The 19508-nt window shown below is 36.1% G+C and overlaps 1 protein-coding gene across 1 annotated transcript in view; it reads left to right on the top strand.

Annotated features, from left to right (window-relative positions):
* LOC128871961 (uncharacterized) overlaps positions 1-13123 on the top strand; it is a 93045-nt gene extending 79922 nt beyond the window's left edge. Inside the window, exons 11-15 of the mRNA XM_054114169.1 lie at positions 2548-2742; positions 2817-3071; positions 3133-3401; positions 5689-5897; positions 11385-13123. Of these exons, the coding sequence (XP_053970144.1) occupies positions 2548-2742; positions 2817-3071; positions 3133-3401; positions 5689-5897; positions 11385-11533 (1077 nt within the window). The 3' untranslated portion in view covers positions 11534-13123. The remainder of the gene's footprint in view (positions 1-2547; positions 2743-2816; positions 3072-3132; positions 3402-5688; positions 5898-11384) is intronic.
* The last annotated feature ends 6385 nt before the right edge of the window (positions 13124-19508 follow it).

Below are 19508 nucleotides of genomic sequence, written 5' to 3'. Positions count from 1 at the left end.
GATGAAGAGGAAAGAAGGACGTCGAGATTTTAGGTGGAGCCTTTTTGGCAAAGAAGGGAAATGCACAGTCTAAGAATTAAAATGATCAAAGATGCTGCAAATGCGAGCGTCACAAAAATATCAATTGCCTGTTAAACCAACAAAATGACAGTCCATTGTTTCACAGATGTTGGCAATATATGTATGACTTAAAATGTTTCTTGGCTTAACCCGGAAAAATGCCCAGCGCCGTTCCTACGCCGTAGGCATAAATAATATCATCTATGCTTCTTCAAGAACAAAGAAAATTGCACAGTCACTGCCAATAAAAATGTCCAGTATAACTAGAACAATGATTTTCCAATTAAATAAACTAATAAACAGACCGTTTTGTCACTTATAAACTAAACGGTGCATTATCTTTTTTTTACAAATTCTTTTAAGATTAGCAGACCATTTTAAATCATTGAGTTTTGTTTTTTTTTTTTTTTTTGTTTTTTGCGTGCCTTTAAAGTCATCAGTACACTGATTGCTTACTAAGAGTCGATTAGTAAATACAGGGTGGCTGATGAATTTTGCTACATTAAGAAACTCAAATAACTTTGTTTTAGTGTATGGAATTCATTTATTTTTTTTTCAAGTTGAAGGTCATTAAATTTTATTAAATGTAGCTTAACTAGTTTTAAAAATAATTGAATTTAAATGCCCCCCATGCTCGTTGACACAAGTGCGGCATCTTAGTAAAAAGTTGTTCATTGCTGCTTTGAGAGTTGCGACAGGAATGGCCGCAATTGTTGCCCGAATGGATTGTTTTAGTTCATCCAAATTTGTTGGCTTTGTTTTATAAACTTCTTGTTTACATAAACCCCACAAGGAAAAGTCAGGTGTAGTAAGGTCAGGCGACCTGGGGGGCCAACGAAATTCGGAGTTTCTTGAAATCAGTTTATTGGGAAATTTTCGTCGCAACTCTGTCATAACAGTCTGGGCTATGTGAGACGTTGCCCCATCTTGTTGAAACCACACAGAGTTGAAAGGAATTCTCTTTCGGCGTAGTTCTGGATAGAAAAATTCTTTCAGCATTTTCAAATAACGGTTTCCAGTAACCGTAACGGTGTGACCATTTTCTTCAAAAAAATAAGGCCCGACAATACAGCGTGAAGAAACCGCACACCACACTGTCACGCGAAGAGGATGCAATTCCGTCTCGTGGAGTATCTGTGGGTTAGAAGTACATTCGACAATTTTGTTTGTTCACATTGCCGTTTAAATCGAAATGGGCCTCATCAGACATGAAAAGGCAGTTTAACATGTTTTGGTCTTCTTCCACCACTTACAGGATCTTCTGGCAAAATTCCAAGCGAATCGGCAAGTCTGCTGCATTCAGTTTGTTAACCATTTGAATTTTGTAGGGAAATAAGTCTAAATCTTTGTGCATTATTGTTTGCAAAGACTGTCGGCTGACACCAAGTTGAGCAGATAAGCTTCTTGTTGAAACCCTTGGATTGCTTTGTATAGCTGCAGCTACAGCAGCGATCGTTTCCTCCGTCCGAACTGGTGGGTTTCGATGATAAGGCCTTCTTGCGACTGTTCCTTGCTCAGCAAAATTATTCACCAGTCTCATTATGGTCCATCTGCTCGGGGGATCGCCGCCAACATCCGCCTGTACTCTCTCTGTACCAAAACTACGGACTCCAGTGCGTGATAGCGGCGGACTATCCAAATTCTTGTTTGCGTGTCCCAGTTATCCATTTTAATAAATTTTAAAGATCAATCTGCAAATTAAAACAAAAATGGAACAGATAACTTAAAAAGAAAAAAAGTTATTCAATTTTTTTCTGGTAGCGGCTTTCATCAGCCACCCTGTTTTTGAGAATGCAAGGCATAAATAACTAAAAACAAAACATCACTTGTTACTAAAAACAGCAAACGCTCACAATTACTGATATATGGCTGTGACGAACGAGGAAATAAGTAGGAAATCATAAACTACAGATGCAGCTGCACACTTGCATGCTATGAGTAGACTAATGTATATGGTATGCATGAAATCAAAAATAAGAAACAAAGAACTATGCACAATGCATAGTGAAAAGAATTCACAAGGCTCTCAGCGAATTTGAAAGAATCAGCTGATTGGCTCACATCACCGGGGTCATGTCAGCGGTTTGTTTATGAAAAAACTAAGATTGCGTTAGTGATATATAATCTTACTTCCTTGCCATTTGAACAATGACCAATTGGCCGAAAGTGCGACATGAACGGGCAGAATTCTGCTGCCGCATCAGCCCATGACGTGCCAACCGAAGCTACTTAACCAATTTTGCTTCGGGCGGCCAACCCTTGTAATCTATCATCCTTGAGTAATATGTATGTAACTGCATAGAACGCCAATTGTTGTTGTACGTTTATGTATTACAATTCTAGTTGTGTTTTGACACGTGGAAAAGAGCTCCGAACTTTTTGTTTAAAAAATTTGTTTTGCGCGCGGACAAAAGCAACGACTTTTATGTAATAAATTCCTGATGCGCTTTTTTAAATAAACTCTCTATTATTTTTTATCTTCCGTAGCTCCGTTCGGATTCTATGGCCAGCGTTTACTCTGGTGCCGGCGAGGGACGCTATGGTACAGTGGTGGTGAAGGGTCAAGTCGAATTTGGTATACAGTATAATTATAAATTGGGCGCATTGGAAATTCATGTGGTGCGCTGTAAAGATCTCGCTGCGGTCGATGCGAAACGTAATCGCAGCGATCCTTACGTCAAGGTAAGAACCAGAGGTTGAAAAAAAACGAATACCGAAAACTCAAAATATGTATACGCGCTTCTCCGTCCTCATAGGTCTACCTGTTGCCCGACAAATCCAAAGCTGGCAAACGTAAAACCAAAGTCAAGAAACACACACTCAATCCGATCTTCGATGAAATATTACGTTTCCACATGCCTATTTCCAGCTTAGAGTCGCGCACACTGTGGCTCACCGTTTGGCATTCGGATATGTTTGGGCGTAATGACTTCCTAGGTGAAGTAAGCGTAAATTTGCAAGGAAAAGTGTTCGACAATCCACAATCCCAGTGGTATTTGCTGCAGGAGAGGGTAAGTAGAAATAACTTCCAAAAGTATTTATGTAGGCAATATTTAATGAACCTCGTTGCAGAGTGAACCGTTCGATGAGGTGGCCACCTATCGCGGGGACATTGTCGTGGGTCTGAAGTATATACCACCTGAGAATGTGCGTCCGGGCTTTATGCGTAGCGCATCCACCAGTAGTGGCAGTTCAAATCTACGGAAATTCGGTAGCATCAAATCAGTGGCGTCACGTTCAGATCGAACGACGAAGGGCGGACAACTGCATGTGCTCGTCAAGGAAGCGAAGCATTTAAGTCCGATCAAAGTGAATGGCACCTGTGATGCATTCTGCAAAAGGTAGGGGAACAGTGATTCAATCAAATTGTCTTGATGATAAAAATGCAAGATGATCTAAGTTAAAAAAATCAAATTACATTGTAGAACACAAACTCATAGTAAAGGGTAGGAATAATATCTGTCTTTTAACGTTTCTACTTTAATGTCTAGGCTTTTTTGGATAATCTTAGGATAAACGTGAGGTTAGGTTAGGTTGCGGTGGTTGCCAAACTGCATAGGGATGATTTGGGGACTCACTTATGCTTGGAGGCCCATTGGACTCAAGTTTTCTGCTAACTCTCATTCTGGTGAAACCACTTCGACTCTCTGATACCCGATAAAATAATGTAGATGGTTGCGGATTCTAAGTCTGAGGCTTGGCAAGAAGTAAGAGTTAAGATACGATATTGTATTATGGCAAAAGTGGGGCAGTGGCAGAAGTAGTGTTCAATGCTCTCCACCTGCTCCTCCTGTCTGCAGTTTCGATAGAAGTTATTTCATCAATGAGGCGCCTAGTTCGGTATCCGGTCATTTTCCCGAATCGAATTTCCCGCTGGCCCGAATGTCTAAAATTCCGAATAACCAAAATCCCGAATGCCATTTTCCCGAATGCCAGTTTCCCGAATCCATTTTCCCGAAAACCAATTTCCCGAATAACTAATTTACCGAATATTTTTAAATAATTGACGCATAAACGGTTCCAACAGAAGAATAATGTTACCATAGAAACGAATCCATCTATCGCCGTGTTCAAGCCGAAGGACTCCAAGCAACTTACAATGACCCGCTAAATCGAGATTTGAAGAGAAGTGTGCACATGATGTTGTCTTTGGCTTATGTTCCCCCAGATGACGTTAAGCCTAGTTTTCAGTTGCTTTTAATTAATTCACCAGATGAACTTCGTCCTGTCCTCGATTATTTTGCCGGAAATTACGTTCTAGGACGACCAGCAAGAGGCCGTAGAAGACAGATTTTGCCTCAATATCCAATCGAATTGTGGAATCAACATGAAGCTGCTCTCCAAGGAGCTTGCAGAACGAACAACGTCAGCAAGGGGTGGCATAACCGATTCGCGATAGTAGTGGGAAAACACCACCCAGATTTGTACTCCCTTCTGACAGAAATACAAAAAGAGCAAGCCGATACAGAGTGTGCTATTGCGGAGTTAAGTTTAGGGAGATCGGTAAGAGCTGCACCAAAGAAGAAATGGTATCAGCTTCAAAGCAGAATCCAAGCGATCACAGCTTCCTACGATAATTATAGAAGAGAAAACAGAGTATTGGACTATTTAAAAGCAATTTCTTATAATATTGTGCTCTAATTGGTTTACAAATATGTATATGTTCACTTTTACAAAAATTTATTGCAGTAAATCCTTTATTACTAATAAAAAAAAAATTTTATTTTTCGGGGACATAGCCATTCGTGAAACTGGCATTCGGGAAAGTGGCATTCGGGATTTTGGTTACTCGGAATTAGACATTCGGGCCAGCGGCATTCGGGAAATTCGATTCGGGAAAATTACCGGGAATCGCCTAGTTCTGTGCTCATTCCTTCTAGATCCAACCGGTCTAGTTACTAGTTTATTCCGTGGTGCACCTACGTACGATGAAACGGGATACGAAGCCGCGCGACCCGTATATCTGAAGTATTAAATACAGTAGCGAGCATAACTAAGTGCATGCATTTCTTTTTTTTCATTTTATAGAATCTATCTAGAATTTTTCGGTTATTTTTTTTTTTTTTTAATAATGTTCATTCTTTACGCAAAACCATATAAATCAAAATTATCACAATATTTCATGTAATCTGAATCTTTAGAAAATTTTCGGATACGCATTTCCATGGCTCATAAAATTTTAATAAAATAACTGCAAGTTTCAAGCGGCTTAAAACCGTCCGTAAGCGTGAAACCGTTAAAAAAAACAAAAATATTTATACCAATAGGGCTATTACTCCAATTCGTATGTTGCGATCAGATTTTTTTTGGTTTTTTCTTAGCAATCAATAATGCACGGTTGCTCAAAATAAATCATCTATCGGTAGATTTATAATTTTTGCAAATAGCGTCGTAGGTCAATCAAATTTGACACTTCGGAACAAAGCAGCTGCAGTATACAAACAAACAATCAAAGCTCAAAATAAAGATTTCTATCACTTAGAATAATTTATTTTTTTAGTATAAAAGTTATTCAAAAACAAAATTGTGTACCTATTTTTTATTAACTTATCACTTTGTGAATAAAATATTTATCTTAAAATTTTTTGAAAATTTTATTAAAACATTTTCGATTTCGTTTATTTACAGTTACTTGCTCCCAGATCGCACGCGTAGCTCGAAACAAAAGACTCCAGTGGTGAAACGTTCATTGCATCCCACTTGGAATTATACTTTTATCTATGAAGACGTATCGCTTGACGATTTGTCCGAACGAGCACTGGAATTGACAGTGTGGGATCACGATCGCTTGGCGAGTAATGAGTTCCTCGGTGGCGTGCGTTTTTCACTGGGTACAGGTGAGAAAAAACTATTTTAAAAATTTGAGCAAAAATGAATAGACATCGTAGGAAAATATTTCACTTTCATTGCTTTCATGCTCCTAATTGATTTTTTCGGCGGCTTTTTGGCAAAATTTTATGAATGCGAATATTATTTCCATTTTGTGGTAGTTGATGGAAAGTTTTAATAATTTTTATATAATATAATAATATGGTATGTATGTAGATATAGGTCTACTGCAACAACCAACAGGCACCGTATTTATTATGGTACTATCGGAGTCGTAGCGTAGCACCAGTTAGCGGGCGAAGCCTATGAATCATTATTTCTCAAACAGTGTGGAATATTTTGTAAAGCTCATTGTTATGTACTTTTTTGCACCATTATTTGTTATATAACCCGACAGAGCCTAACTTTCGAACACACTAAGAGGCATCTCAAACTCACTTTTGCGTTACTAGCAATGTATTATTTATTTAATATACTACTGGTAATATAACGAGTACACAAGTATTAAATGGCACTGGCAACAAGAGCTGTCAGCCAGCTCATAAAATGTTGTATTCGTTCGATCGAAGGGAATTTCAGTTCTAACTTGTCGAATCAATCCAAAGTAGGACTTAGTGGCTAATGTCGATATCAATTACATTTATTGTTGCTTGTAAAGTTGGTTTCCAAGTAAACGAAAAATAGCCTTAACGTGTCGTAGATGGCAATACACAAATGTGCTATATTTTTGTTCAATGGCAAGCGGTACTTCGTTTTGCCTTCGTTAACCGATCCGATCCAATTCTGTAACTTGAACTATATTATACGTCATCCTATTGAAGGAATCATTAAAGATCACTCAATTTACAGCCGCGTATGATATAAGTCATGGATTTCTCGGGACCCATTTAACCTTTTCTAAGGTGTAATGATTAAATATAAAAAAGTAAATACATATAAATATATATATATATAATTGGCGCGTACACCCTTTTTGGGTGTTTGGCCGAGCTCCTCCTCCTATTTGTGGTGTGCGTCTTGATGTTGTTCCACAAATGGAGGGACCTACAGTTTCAAACCGACTCCGAACGTCAGATATTTTTATGAGGAGATTTTTCATGGCAGAAATAACCTCAGAGGTTTGCCATTGCCTGCCGAGGGGCGACCGACAAATATAAAATAGAATACCATATAAATAACAATACCATTTCGAGGTAAATTTTCAAATTAAATTTTCACTGGATGACAAATTTTGGAATGTATTTTTATTTCATTGCGCGGGGCACCTAAGTAGTTGCATACACTGCCTCATAGACTATTCAATCCTACATATGATAAAACTCAGACACACAGTGTCATGGGACAACTTGTTTTCATGATATTAGCAGCGGATTTAACATCAAGGAAACCACACCCCCTGTGCACTGTAATACAACCATACAACCGTCTTCGGCCAAAATTAAAAGTTAAATAAACTGCTAAATAAAGGTCGAGTTTCTAAAGAGAGCTTCAATACACCCTTTTACTGTGTGAAATATATATTTCATTAAAATCAGAAAACATTTCAAAGATGCTGTTCTCCTTCTTTTTTTAACTTAAAAATGTTCAAGAACGAAAGCAAAACAAAATATCTGTATTATGAAATATATTTTATAAGAAAAAATTAATTGACAACAAAAATAAATAAATAAATATTGGAGACTTGCCAATATATGGCGTACACTCTCTTTTGCCGCTGACAGTATACACATATATTATATACGAGTATAGATTTTTCTTAAAATTTTAGTAGATCACACAAAATTTTTAATAAAATTATTAACAAACGGGATTTAACCTGACAACTTTTTCTACCTCGTTTTTCTTCTTCTTCTTAATTGGCGCCATAAACGCTTAAGGTGGATTAACTGGAGTAATAGTTGCTAATTCATCTGTAGATATTATTTTACATGATACTTACTATGTTGTAGCTCACTTCCACTATGTATTATAAATAGGAGCAGTATTCACAATTATAGCTGGATTTATTGACTGATATCCTTTACTTCCAGGATTAAACATAAATCCTGCATGATTAAAAAGTCAATGCATTGCCATATTTATTGGAGTAAATTTAACATTTTTCCCTCAACACTTTTTAGAAGTAGCAGAAATACCTCGACGATATTCAGATTACCCAGATGCATATACAACATCAAATATTATTTCAACTAATGAAACTTCTATTTCATTACTAGGAGTTTTATTTGTTATTAATTTTTTGTGAAAGTATAGTTTCCCAAACGACAAGTTATTTACCCTATACAACTTCTCTTCTTCTTCTTAATTGGCGCGATAACCGCTTACGCGATTTTGGCCGAGCTTAACAAAGCGCGCCAGTCGTTTCTTTCTCGTGCTAACCGGCGCCAATTGGACACACCAAGTGAAGCCAAGTCCTTCTCCACCTGATCTTTCCAACGCAGAGGAGGCCTTCCTCTTCCTCTGCTACCACCAGCTGGTACCGCATCGAATACTTTCAAACCCGGAGCGTTTGTATCCATTCGGACGGCATGACCCAGCCAACGAAGCCGCTGGATCTTTATTCGCTGCGCTATGTCTATGTCGTCGTAAAGCTCATACAGCTCATCGTTCCATCGTCTGCGATATTCGCCGTTGCCAACGTGCAAAGGTTCAAAAATCTTACGCAGAATCTTTCTCTCGAACACTCCAAGCGTCGCTTCATCGGATGTTGTCATCGTCCAAGCTTCTGCGCCATACGTTAGGACGGGCATGATGAGAGTCTTGTAGAGTGTTAGTTTTGTTCGTCGAGAGAGGACTTTACTGCTCAGTTGCCTGCTTAGCCCAAAGTAGCACTTGTTGGCAAGAGAGATTCTACGTTGGATTTCAAGGCTGACATTGTTATCGGTGTTAATGCTGGTTCCTAAATAAACGAAGTCTTTTACAACCTCGAAATTATAACTGCCTACAGTGACGTGGGTGCCGATACGCGAGTGCGCCGACTGTTTGTTTGAAGACAGGAGGTACTTCGTTTTGTCCTCGTTCACCACCAAACCCATTCGCTTTGCCTCTTTATCCAGTTTGGAGAAGGCAGAACTAACAGCGCGGTTGTTAAGGCCGATGATATCAATATCATCGGCATACGCCAACAATTGTACGCTCTTATAGAATATTGTGCCTGAGCGATTAAGTTCTGCGGCTCGTACGATGCTCTCCAACATCAGGTTAAAGAAGTCACACCCTATACAACTAAGTTTATCAATTGAATGACTTTAAAACACCCCTCCTGCTGAAAATAGTTATTTTGAATTACCACTTTTAACTAATTTCTAATATGACAGATTAGTGCAATGGATTTAAGCTCCATATAAGGGTTTTCCAATAATAGGTGTTATTGGTGAATGGATTGCGCTATAGAGAGATGATGTACGATTTTTTATGGCCGAAATTGTATGGTATTGATCTGGACAACATTTATTTTCAAAAAGATGGCGCTACGTGCCACACAAGCAACGCAACCGTTGATATTTTACGGGAAAAGTTTCCGTACCTTGTTATCTCTCGAAGAGGTGATCACAATTGGTCATCGAGATCTTGTGATTTAACACCTTGTGACTTTTTTCTTTGGGACGACGTGAAAGAGAAGGTCTACGCCAACAGCCCAGGGTCGATTCAAGACCTCAAAGATGGAATTCGAAAAGCTATCGAGGACATAGAGCAGCCACTGTACAATTCGGTTATGGAAAATTTCATGAAAAAGATATTGTCTTGTAAGCGCAGTCATGGTGGTCATTTGCCTGGTGTTATTTCCCACTATTAACGGCATACCTTCCTCTTTATAATGAAATAAACATCCGATGATTTATATTAAAATAAAAAATAGCATTTTCTTTGGATAACAAAATAACACCTCTGTTTGGAAAACGCTATATACAGTACTTTACTTTTATTAGAATTATAAACATAAATAATAATATTCTGTAATAAACAAATGGTTGTTCAATATTTTCATTCTCGTGCTAACCAGCGCCAGTTGGACACATCAAGTGAAGCCAAGTCCTTCTCCACCTGTGGAGGCCTTCCTCTTTCCCTGCTACTCTCCTTTTTTCTACCACAACTTAAACAGGTGTCATTCTTGTACATTACTACGAGTATAAACCATGGAACAAAAATATCAGTTATCTCGGACTTACAAACTGAAAACTTTGTGAAAATTTAACGAATAAGTTTTTTTATAACAGTTATTCAAAACACGGATCTTACCAATTATATGTGAAAAATTGCATCAGTTAAATGGCCATGATTCATGAATGCCTATTTTTTGAGAATGTTGAAGGTTGTCCAGCAATACTTTGCGCTGCAGCAGCAATGTTCTCAACATAACGTTCACCTTTTGGCTTGAGAGTCCTTATTCTATCCTCGACAGAACCACTTTCTTGAAATTTTTTTGCTTTGAATTGTCGATTCATTCAGACGATTATTTCCATCAAAAATATCACGAATTTTGGGATATGTTGTTTTTAAAGTCTTAAAGATTGATCATAATAAGTTTCAATAATTTTAACGCATTCTTCTATCGTGTAAATCTGTCTACTTTATAAATGTCAGCGATTACATAAAAAAGATAACGTCTAGGAATTATTCACTTCTGACATTTAGGCGTCATTTTTGAAAGACCCTTTACCAGGGACATAATAATTATAAGCTTTATCGCTGAAACGTTACCTCATAACAATTATTAGATGAGAAATGTTTTTTATTTTAACGATTTTGCAACGTTTAATTTTTGCGCTGCCTGATAACTAATATGCAAGAGAAATATCCATTCCGTTATCAGTCTGTATCTATGTTCATTTAAATGTTTAAATAAAGCATTCCCGGTACTTTTTGATCATAGGGTATATACAAGTAATGTAAGTTCTCATTTTATGCAGAATATTTCTTGGACAATTATCGCAAAGTTTACTTATTGATTACATTGTCAGAAAAGAAAGAGCTACACAGCACGAGAATAAAGTTCGTGAAAATCTATCGCCTTTAGCGCAAAGTGATTTGGAATCGCTTTGCAATTGCACCGCAATATCAGATAGCGATAATGATTAAAAAATGTACAACTGTATGACATTCTATAGAACGTATCCCCGTATAAAACGTTCGTTCGATTTTTAAAAATGACAAATCGAAATAAGTTAGACTAACTGGGCGAACGAATGGTGGATTGAGTACGATGAGATACTGGCACTGGCAGAATTGAAAATAGTAACAAAATTAAAACGGTTGAAGATATTTTATATTGGAAATCCGCTACTAATTTTTACTTAGCTTAACATCAACGTATGGAAAAGAGTAAATTAAACTAAGTACTTTGTGCTCGCCAAATCTCGAGATTCAAATCCTGCCAACTTAAATTGCTTTGGTTCCTATACCTTGATGTATTTTTTATTCATATTCTTACAAAATTGATTATGATTTTTTTCCTAATTGCAATGAATTTAACTTCATACATTCTTATTCATTAGGTAAAAGCTATGGTCGGCCCGTGGAATGGATGGATGCAACAGGCAAAGAGCTCTCCTTGTGGCAGAATATGATTGATCGCCCGAACTTCTGGGTTGAAGGCAGTTTAATTTTAAGATCAACTTTGGATGGTATACGTGGAATACCATAAATGTATTAGTGGCTCACACTTACCTACATGACGACCTTTTGTACCAATACAATGCAATGCAGCTGTGCAATTAGAGCGAACCACTTGAAAAGTGATTTGTAACTTTTCTAAGCAAGAAGTAAAAGATGCAAAAGAAAACTAAAAAAGGTTTGCACATGTTTATACATACCTTTTAAACATACCTTTGTATATGTAAGGTACCCAATTGTAATAAATTTGTAGTAAATAATGAATTTTATTTTGGTTTAAGTTCTACGTACGTTAATCGTTCGCAACTGAAAAGCATTATAGCATTTAGCAAAAATAAGTGAGAAGACAAAGAAATTGAAATGGTGTTGAGTTTCGAAAATGAAAACAAAAACAAATTGTACCACTGCAGCAAAAACAAAAGACAAATGAAATTGAATATACCTACATATAAAAATATGTAGCAACTTAGTATTAAAAATGGAATAAATTTTATTAAAAAAAAAACGAAAAACAAATTGTAAGAAAAAACGTTCACACATACATACATATGCATGTATATTAAAAATTTGAAACGAAAGAAGAAAAGAGCGGCTTTTGGGAACGATTTTGTACACTCGAATAAAGTGAATAAATTAATTATTGATTTTAATGATAAGCATTAAATGACGGTAGAAAAAAAGTGATGTAGCTGTAGTAACGAAAGAAATCTGCTTCAATCAAATGGAGCAATTTGGTATTAAACTGAAAGGCGAACATTCATGAACTGCATACGCATATATATTTGCATGTCTGTTTGTAAATCGCGTACGACTTGTAGTAGAATAAAAAATGCATACGAGCAAGAAATAATAACATTGTGTCTATGGATTCCGTGGCTTACATCATTTAGTTTTTTTTTTTTTTAATTTAGCATGCAAACGAAGAAAAAGCTAATTATCATAAAAAGTATGCCTTTGCTTGGCAAATTTTGATAAAATTGTAAAATGCAAAATAATAGAAATTAAAAAAACGCATTCATATATTATACCGCATCATATCAACTATGCAAATCAATACATAACACATATAAATCGTATGCACTCTCGCAATCGGGTATGTGCGTGCTATGCGAAATACTTTGGTTCATATCAGAAAAGCTTACAAGCAAAACACATACATATGCAAGCTAAACAAATTCTAAAATTTTCTAAATGGCAATTATAGAAAGCAAAATAAGCTATACGCGGCAATTAGATATACTCCAAGCACGTTGGCGGCCTAAAACGCACCACTGTCCAATCGATTCGTGCTACATAAATACAATTAAATAATTTATCGCACAATTAATATGTAATAATTCTGTTGAAGTTAGCAGACGTTTTCTTTCTGTTTTGCAAATCTCACTTGTATTGACGTATGTTATAAGATAATACGCATACTTATACATATACATATACATACGAAAGGCGTTACATCACTTTTACTGTTTGAGAGCTCCCGCGAGGAGACGAAATGGAGCGAAAGTTGAATGAATAATAACATAATAAAAATAGCATTAGTTACGAAATTAAATGATACTTATACGATTTACATTTAACACATATTTACATGCATACTAATAAATACATATACACACACATACCACATACATATTTACTTATATGATAAATAAACCTTCATATAAAACACACTTTAAAAAACGATTTATGTACAATAAAAAAATATGCAATGTACTAAAATTTTTGGTTTTGTTTTATTTTATTTCCTAAATTATTTATATTACTCTCATAAATAAAAAAAGGGTCGTAAAGAAAAGGTATGTTCGTACTTTTATTTTATTTGATTTGGAGCTTTTATTTTACCTGTTCGAGTTGCAATCACAATCACTGCGCTGCACAACTATTTCAAGCATCACTCTGACAATTTTTGCAATAATGTGCGCAAAGCTGTTTAAATCGACATCGTAAAAATTTGTTCATTTCAGTAGTAATTTACCGTCAATATCGAAATTGTCAAGGAAAATATTTACCGATTACTCCAAGATTTTTGTTTATATATTCACCTTCTTAATTGGCGCGATAACACCTACGCGATTTTGACCGAGTTTAACAAAGCGCGCTAGCCGTTTCTTTCCGGTGCCAACCCACACCAGTTGGACACACCAAGTGAAGCCAAGTCTTTCTCACCTGATCTTTCCTTTCCTTTCCACCTTTCGTTGCAAGGAAGTCTTCCCCTTCCTCTGCTACCACCAGCTGGTATCGCATCGAATACTTTCTGAAATGGAGCGTTTGTATCCATTCGGGCGACATGCCCCTGCCAACGACGCCGCTAGCTCTTTATTCGCGATACTCGCCATCGCTAACGTGCAGTGGTCGAAAAATCTTCCGCAGAATCTTTCTCTCAAACACTCCAAGGGACGCCCCCTCGGATGTAGTCATCGTCCACGCTTCTCCGCCATACGTTAGGACGGGCATGATGAGAGCCTTATAAAGTGTTAGTTTTGTCCGTAGAAGAGAGGACTTTACTACTCAATTGACTACTTAATCCAAAGTAACTCTTGTTGGCAAGAGAGATTCTACGTTGGACTTCAAGGCTGATATTGATATCGGTGTTAATGCTGGTTGCTAGATAAACGAAGTCTCTTAAAACCTTGAAATCAGAACTGTCTACAAATGTGAGGCGCGTGCCGATACCTGAGTGCGCCGACTGTTTGTTTGATGACCATCACCTACATATCTATAGTAAATAAGTGCGGAACATCACAAAAGTATCAACTATGCATTTGCTACGTTTATCAGTGCTGCAGTACTGCCGCTTCTTTACATGCCTCGAACAAGCCGGAAATTAATAGTAATCCTAGGCTTTGATGTTTCTGTTCCAATAATGACTATTAAAGTTTTTTAAAACCGAAGTCCTAATCTAATAGTCCTTTCGCAATAATAAACACTTATGTATATATCTCGCCTTATGCATGTTAGCAGTGAAAGCGGTCGAGTTTTTGAAAAGATATGAATGGATTAAAGGTATTTTCCGAAATACAAAGCCATTCTATTCAAAAGAATGAAGCATTTCTGTTCTCCATCGACTGAAAGCTTTATTATACTAACGCAATTACTAATCAGTGCAGACAGAAAATCGGCCAAAGCAAACTTTGTACTTTATGAGGATGTACAAACTACTGGTATTCTTATACTGACTCGGCTTCCTATTCGCCAGGTGTCATCTAGCCATTGAGGGAGTCTATAAAAGACTATGAAATAATTGCGGAGGATTGCCAATGAGAAGATCGAGAAGAGCCAAGAGTCACCGTTAAAAGTTAGACTTAAAAAAAATCCGCTCATCTGTTCCTATCGCCAATAGGAAGATTCATTATCATTAACTAAAGGGTTGAAGGATTGACAAAAGACGGTTGCGCTGTTCGCTCGAAATAATCAAGATACTACCACGGCCCAACTTGCCATACAGCGCGCTAAGCAATCGGTTTATTAGACTGATCGAATTGGCCAGGTAACTCGTAGCCGCTTCGGACAAATGCGGACATCATATTCAAAAAATAAATGTTGAAGATTGCCTACCAGATTATAAAAGAAAATACCATTTGAAAAATATTTCTGTTTTATATTATCATTTTAAGTTCTGAAGGTCTTAAAAAAGACCGATACGAAATATTATCTTTTTGAAACAAAAACAATAAATATTTGATTATTAATAACTAATTAAAGTATATTCGGTTCAAAGTGACAAAAAAGATTTTTTAAGGTACATACATACATACATACAAACATTCAATTAGATATTAATTAATTACAATTTAAACATACATTCCTATACTCGTTTTAGTTACGCAAAGTTTGCATGAAGTTTAGTTGAAGCGTAGCAAACTATTTTGAATGACCAATTAGTGTTGCATAAATAATTAAATTGCAAGTAGTGAAAGCTTTGTTAGTTCAATCGAAAATATCTTAAATGTAGAATTAAAATATATAGAATCCAATTATTATTATATTCTGGCTATGTTGCGATGTTTGCAGAGCATATGCAATATTAGTTGGCTAAAAATTGAAATGTGTCGAGGAATCAGTGGCAGGACATAAAAAAAAGTGTATTAAGAAAATATTATCAGAAATATCAAAACAGAGCGGAGTTATTTGTTAACCTTCGTACGTTCTTCAAGTTAAACAGTTCAAAGGCGTTTTTTGTTTTTAAATAAACTAAGTAATGTTCATACGTTGAAGGAATAATAATTATGTAATTCACATTTCCAAATACTTATATACTTAGTTATAAGAAAAGCAAAAAAACTTTGTGAAACAGTTCATGCGATATGCAAATAATGTTAATTATCAAAAAATTAGATTTATATAATAAAATTTAAGTGAGTTTTAAGACAAAAACAAAAAAAAAAAAAGAAGCAGCAGATGATATCGTTTGCAATACTAAACATGAAATATATCTAAATTACAACACAGGTTTACAATTATATGAAAACCTCTTCATCATTATCCAAGTTTTTACTATTTTAAAATACTTTTTGAAACGAAAGAAAAACACATTATTACTGATTTCGTATCCCAACTGAAAGTACTACTTATAAATAAAGTAATCAGGAAATATTAAAGGTCCACCGTATCCTCTTTAGTTTTTTTAACAGAAGTTTTTAGTAACAGAATATAAGCATTGCATTAGTTGTGTTAAGCTATGTGCACACGGTAGAGGTTCACTGGAATACTCGTATAGATATTCGCACTGAGAAGAGTCTGCACAATAGAGCAACTCATTGTCTTTGTCACTGCCCAGGCTTACCGTGGAGCAAACCCCGCCGTTGCTTTCGAATCCTTATAACACTAATAGCCTAGACAGCCGGCGTCATTAATCCCAATTACCGGCGCAGTTAATTATGATAAAAATTGTAGAGCGACAGACGGTTGTTACGCAGATTAGTGAGCATCTGATTTGTTTATTGGATAGTTTTGTCATTAGAAGATGGAGCGCAGGCGATAAATACGGGTATTAGCTACCCTAGTACAAAAAAATAATTATTTACAATATTAAAAAAAATCTTAATTGGCAATTTCTCAAACTGCTCTGAAATATCAAATGAATTAAAGAATTTCAAGCGTGTTAAAGCAAACCAGCATTGTGCCCAGTCTTTCTTGTTCTTCTTTATAAGTTTCATTATTTTCCATTCACAATAGATATTAACTGTCATTTTTCGGCAATGTTGCCATCGAAAATTCCCTAATCCGCTTAAATTATGACAATTAAATCCTGAGGCCGTTAAGTCGTTAATCCCATTTAACGCCACCGTCTGTCTAGGCTATGAGTTACATTCATGGAAGCCAACCGCAATAATTATTTATTTCATTATAAATCTTTTGTAACTGAAACGAGTGTAAAAGATTATACTTACCTCAAAATTGCGGTGTAGTTATTTGTAGTATTTGTTTCATCATGGTGAACAAAAAATAATACAGAAAATTTTGGGAGCGCGAATGTTGAACCAAACGCTCCGAAAATGATTTCTACACCCAAAGTGAAACTCCTAAATATGCACCTGCGGATGTACAGATATAACGGAAACGGAAATCCAGGCATTTTTGTAGCGGTCAATTACAGCTAAATTTTGATCAAATCTGGAGTCTTGAAATGTTTTTGTGCCACTTACAGTCTGTGTCAGAAAAAAGGAACCGCGATTATTCATGAAGAATAAACGATATATATTTAGAATTTTTTTACATGAGAGTATAGCCAGGCATCTTCTTCATGCTTTGAACCAGTTTTTCTGCGTAGCTCGCCGACAAACAGGATAAGATTTTGCGAACTTAGCGCACGAGTTGCTTTAAATCATGGGCTGGCCTTCCGGCAAGATGCGTTTTCATAATTCCCCAAACATTTTCAATGGGTTTGGCGTCTGGGGACTGGGAAGGCCAGTACAATACTGTGACGCCATTTTCTTGTGTTGTTGTTTCTCAATGCGTTTTTCTGAGAGCTGTGGTTTTGATGATGTGGGACGGTAGGATATGTTCGCCTCCTTCAGTCGACGTTCGATGGTGTTGATACCCACATCTATTCCCTTTTTAGCCAGAACTCATCGTGGTTGGCGTAGTCACAAAGCAGGGTCCCACCTAAAAAGTTGGACGATCACTTTATCCTGCTTTTTTGTCGTTACTCACTTTAACCCGCGGTCGGAAAAGTCATCAACATTTTTGTATATTACATTTTATACCGCTGATTCCACATCACAACAAACTTTTTGAATTTTTAATTACTTTTGCAGCCGCGGCGTAAGATAATTTCGGCCCTTTCGAATGCGTGCATAAAAGTACCGCCTCAAAACGCTTCTGGTACTTCTCACTCATTTTTGTTTGTACATATAAAAAATTAATAATTTTGTGATAGCTTTGGGACTATTTAAAAATGGAAATACTGTAAAACTTGCTGAAAAAGTCGTTGTATACTTAACGCTCACTCTAACAAATTTGACAGTTCAATTTAGATTGAAAAGTATGCCCAAAAATAGGCTAAATTATTCCTATTCACTGCAAAACCGACACTTTTCAGTGATTTAGGTCTTTTCTCTAGTTAATACAGATACATAATACTCGTATATATTTATATACTAGCTTTAACCCGCGGCCCCACTCGCGTAGGAGTAGTTTTGAGAGATTTAGGATATGTATATAAAAGAATTAAAAACAATAATTTCATAGAACATATTTTTTTATTAATAACCATAATATTACAATACCCGGCATCTGTTGCTATGCCTCGTTGAATAAAATCAAAGCAACCAATCAGAAAAATATCAAGCAAAATTATTTTTAATAATTTTCTATCTCAAACCGTTTTTGAACTTTGCATTTGGGTCATAGTTGAACAGCTTATGCGGATTATGAAGTCTAGAGTGTGCTATAAATAGCGGGAAATAGGAAAAACTAAGATTTTTTAGATTAAATTTAAGCAAATATTCGATTATTAGTGGCGAATGAGAGTGGTGGGAGATGATGAGAGTTCCATCATAAAAACATACCTATCACCTTCATTGGGTGAAAATATGAATGGATACAAATGTTTACGTCATTTGGTGTTGTCGTTTCGTAGTGATGCGCGGACAACGTACAGACATTCACCTTTATAGTATAGATATATTCGCCGAACTCGCACACAGCCTTAGTTAGCTTATAATTTTTCATAACTAATTTCAACTTCCAAGTAGCGAAAATATTACTTTAAAATACGCTAATTGAAGGCTATTAAAAACTTTAAGAACTCGACTAATATGTAAATATGTAAGTTACAATTTCCACCAACCGCTATATATTTTTTTGGAGTTTTATATTAAAACAGCTAAGCATATGTATGTATATGTGTATGTGAATCCATTATTAAAATTAATTTGGACATATTTTTGAGATGATCAAACTTATAATAAAAGTTTTGTAGATTTGTGAGTATCCGGATTTCAGTGTCCACTACTGGAGACATACAGATATATATGTATATGTATATGCATACGAGTATAATTGACGCGTACATCCTTTGCTTGGAAGAGCTCCTCCTCCAATTTGTGGTGCGTATATTGGCGTTGTTCTAAAATAGCAGATACATATTTTATAAGAAACTTTTTCATGATAGGAAACTTTAAATATTTTTTTCACAAAAATATATGTCTGCCAACAAGAGCAAGTGATCTTAAAATTTCCGGCGTTCGCGAACACACCTTGCACCATTTTGTTTTTTCTGAAGTATGCATGCAGAACTATTCAATTATTAAAATTCTCACACAAAACCTAAGGCTTCCGTAGAGCAAACATTGTATTTAGCCTCAGCGTGGAGTTGTGGAAGAGCTTTCCATTTAATTGCAATAGACAATACGCAAGATTTGACCATTTGCAGCAAAAGTATAGGAGTAACTTTGGCTGCTACGTTATAGAGGGTTTAATATTACAGTTTTGCCCACTTATTTCACACGCATTCTTATTCTCCTCCAATCAATCGTTAGTCAGACGACAACGAAGTAATATTG

This window comes from Anastrepha ludens, chromosome 2 (genome assembly GCF_028408465.1).
Source record: "Anastrepha ludens isolate Willacy chromosome 2, idAnaLude1.1, whole genome shotgun sequence".
NCBI lineage: Eukaryota > Metazoa > Arthropoda > Insecta > Diptera > Tephritidae > Anastrepha > Anastrepha ludens.
The sequence above is the reverse complement of the archived record's forward strand: the minus strand, read 5'-3'. Positions and strand labels throughout refer to the sequence as shown.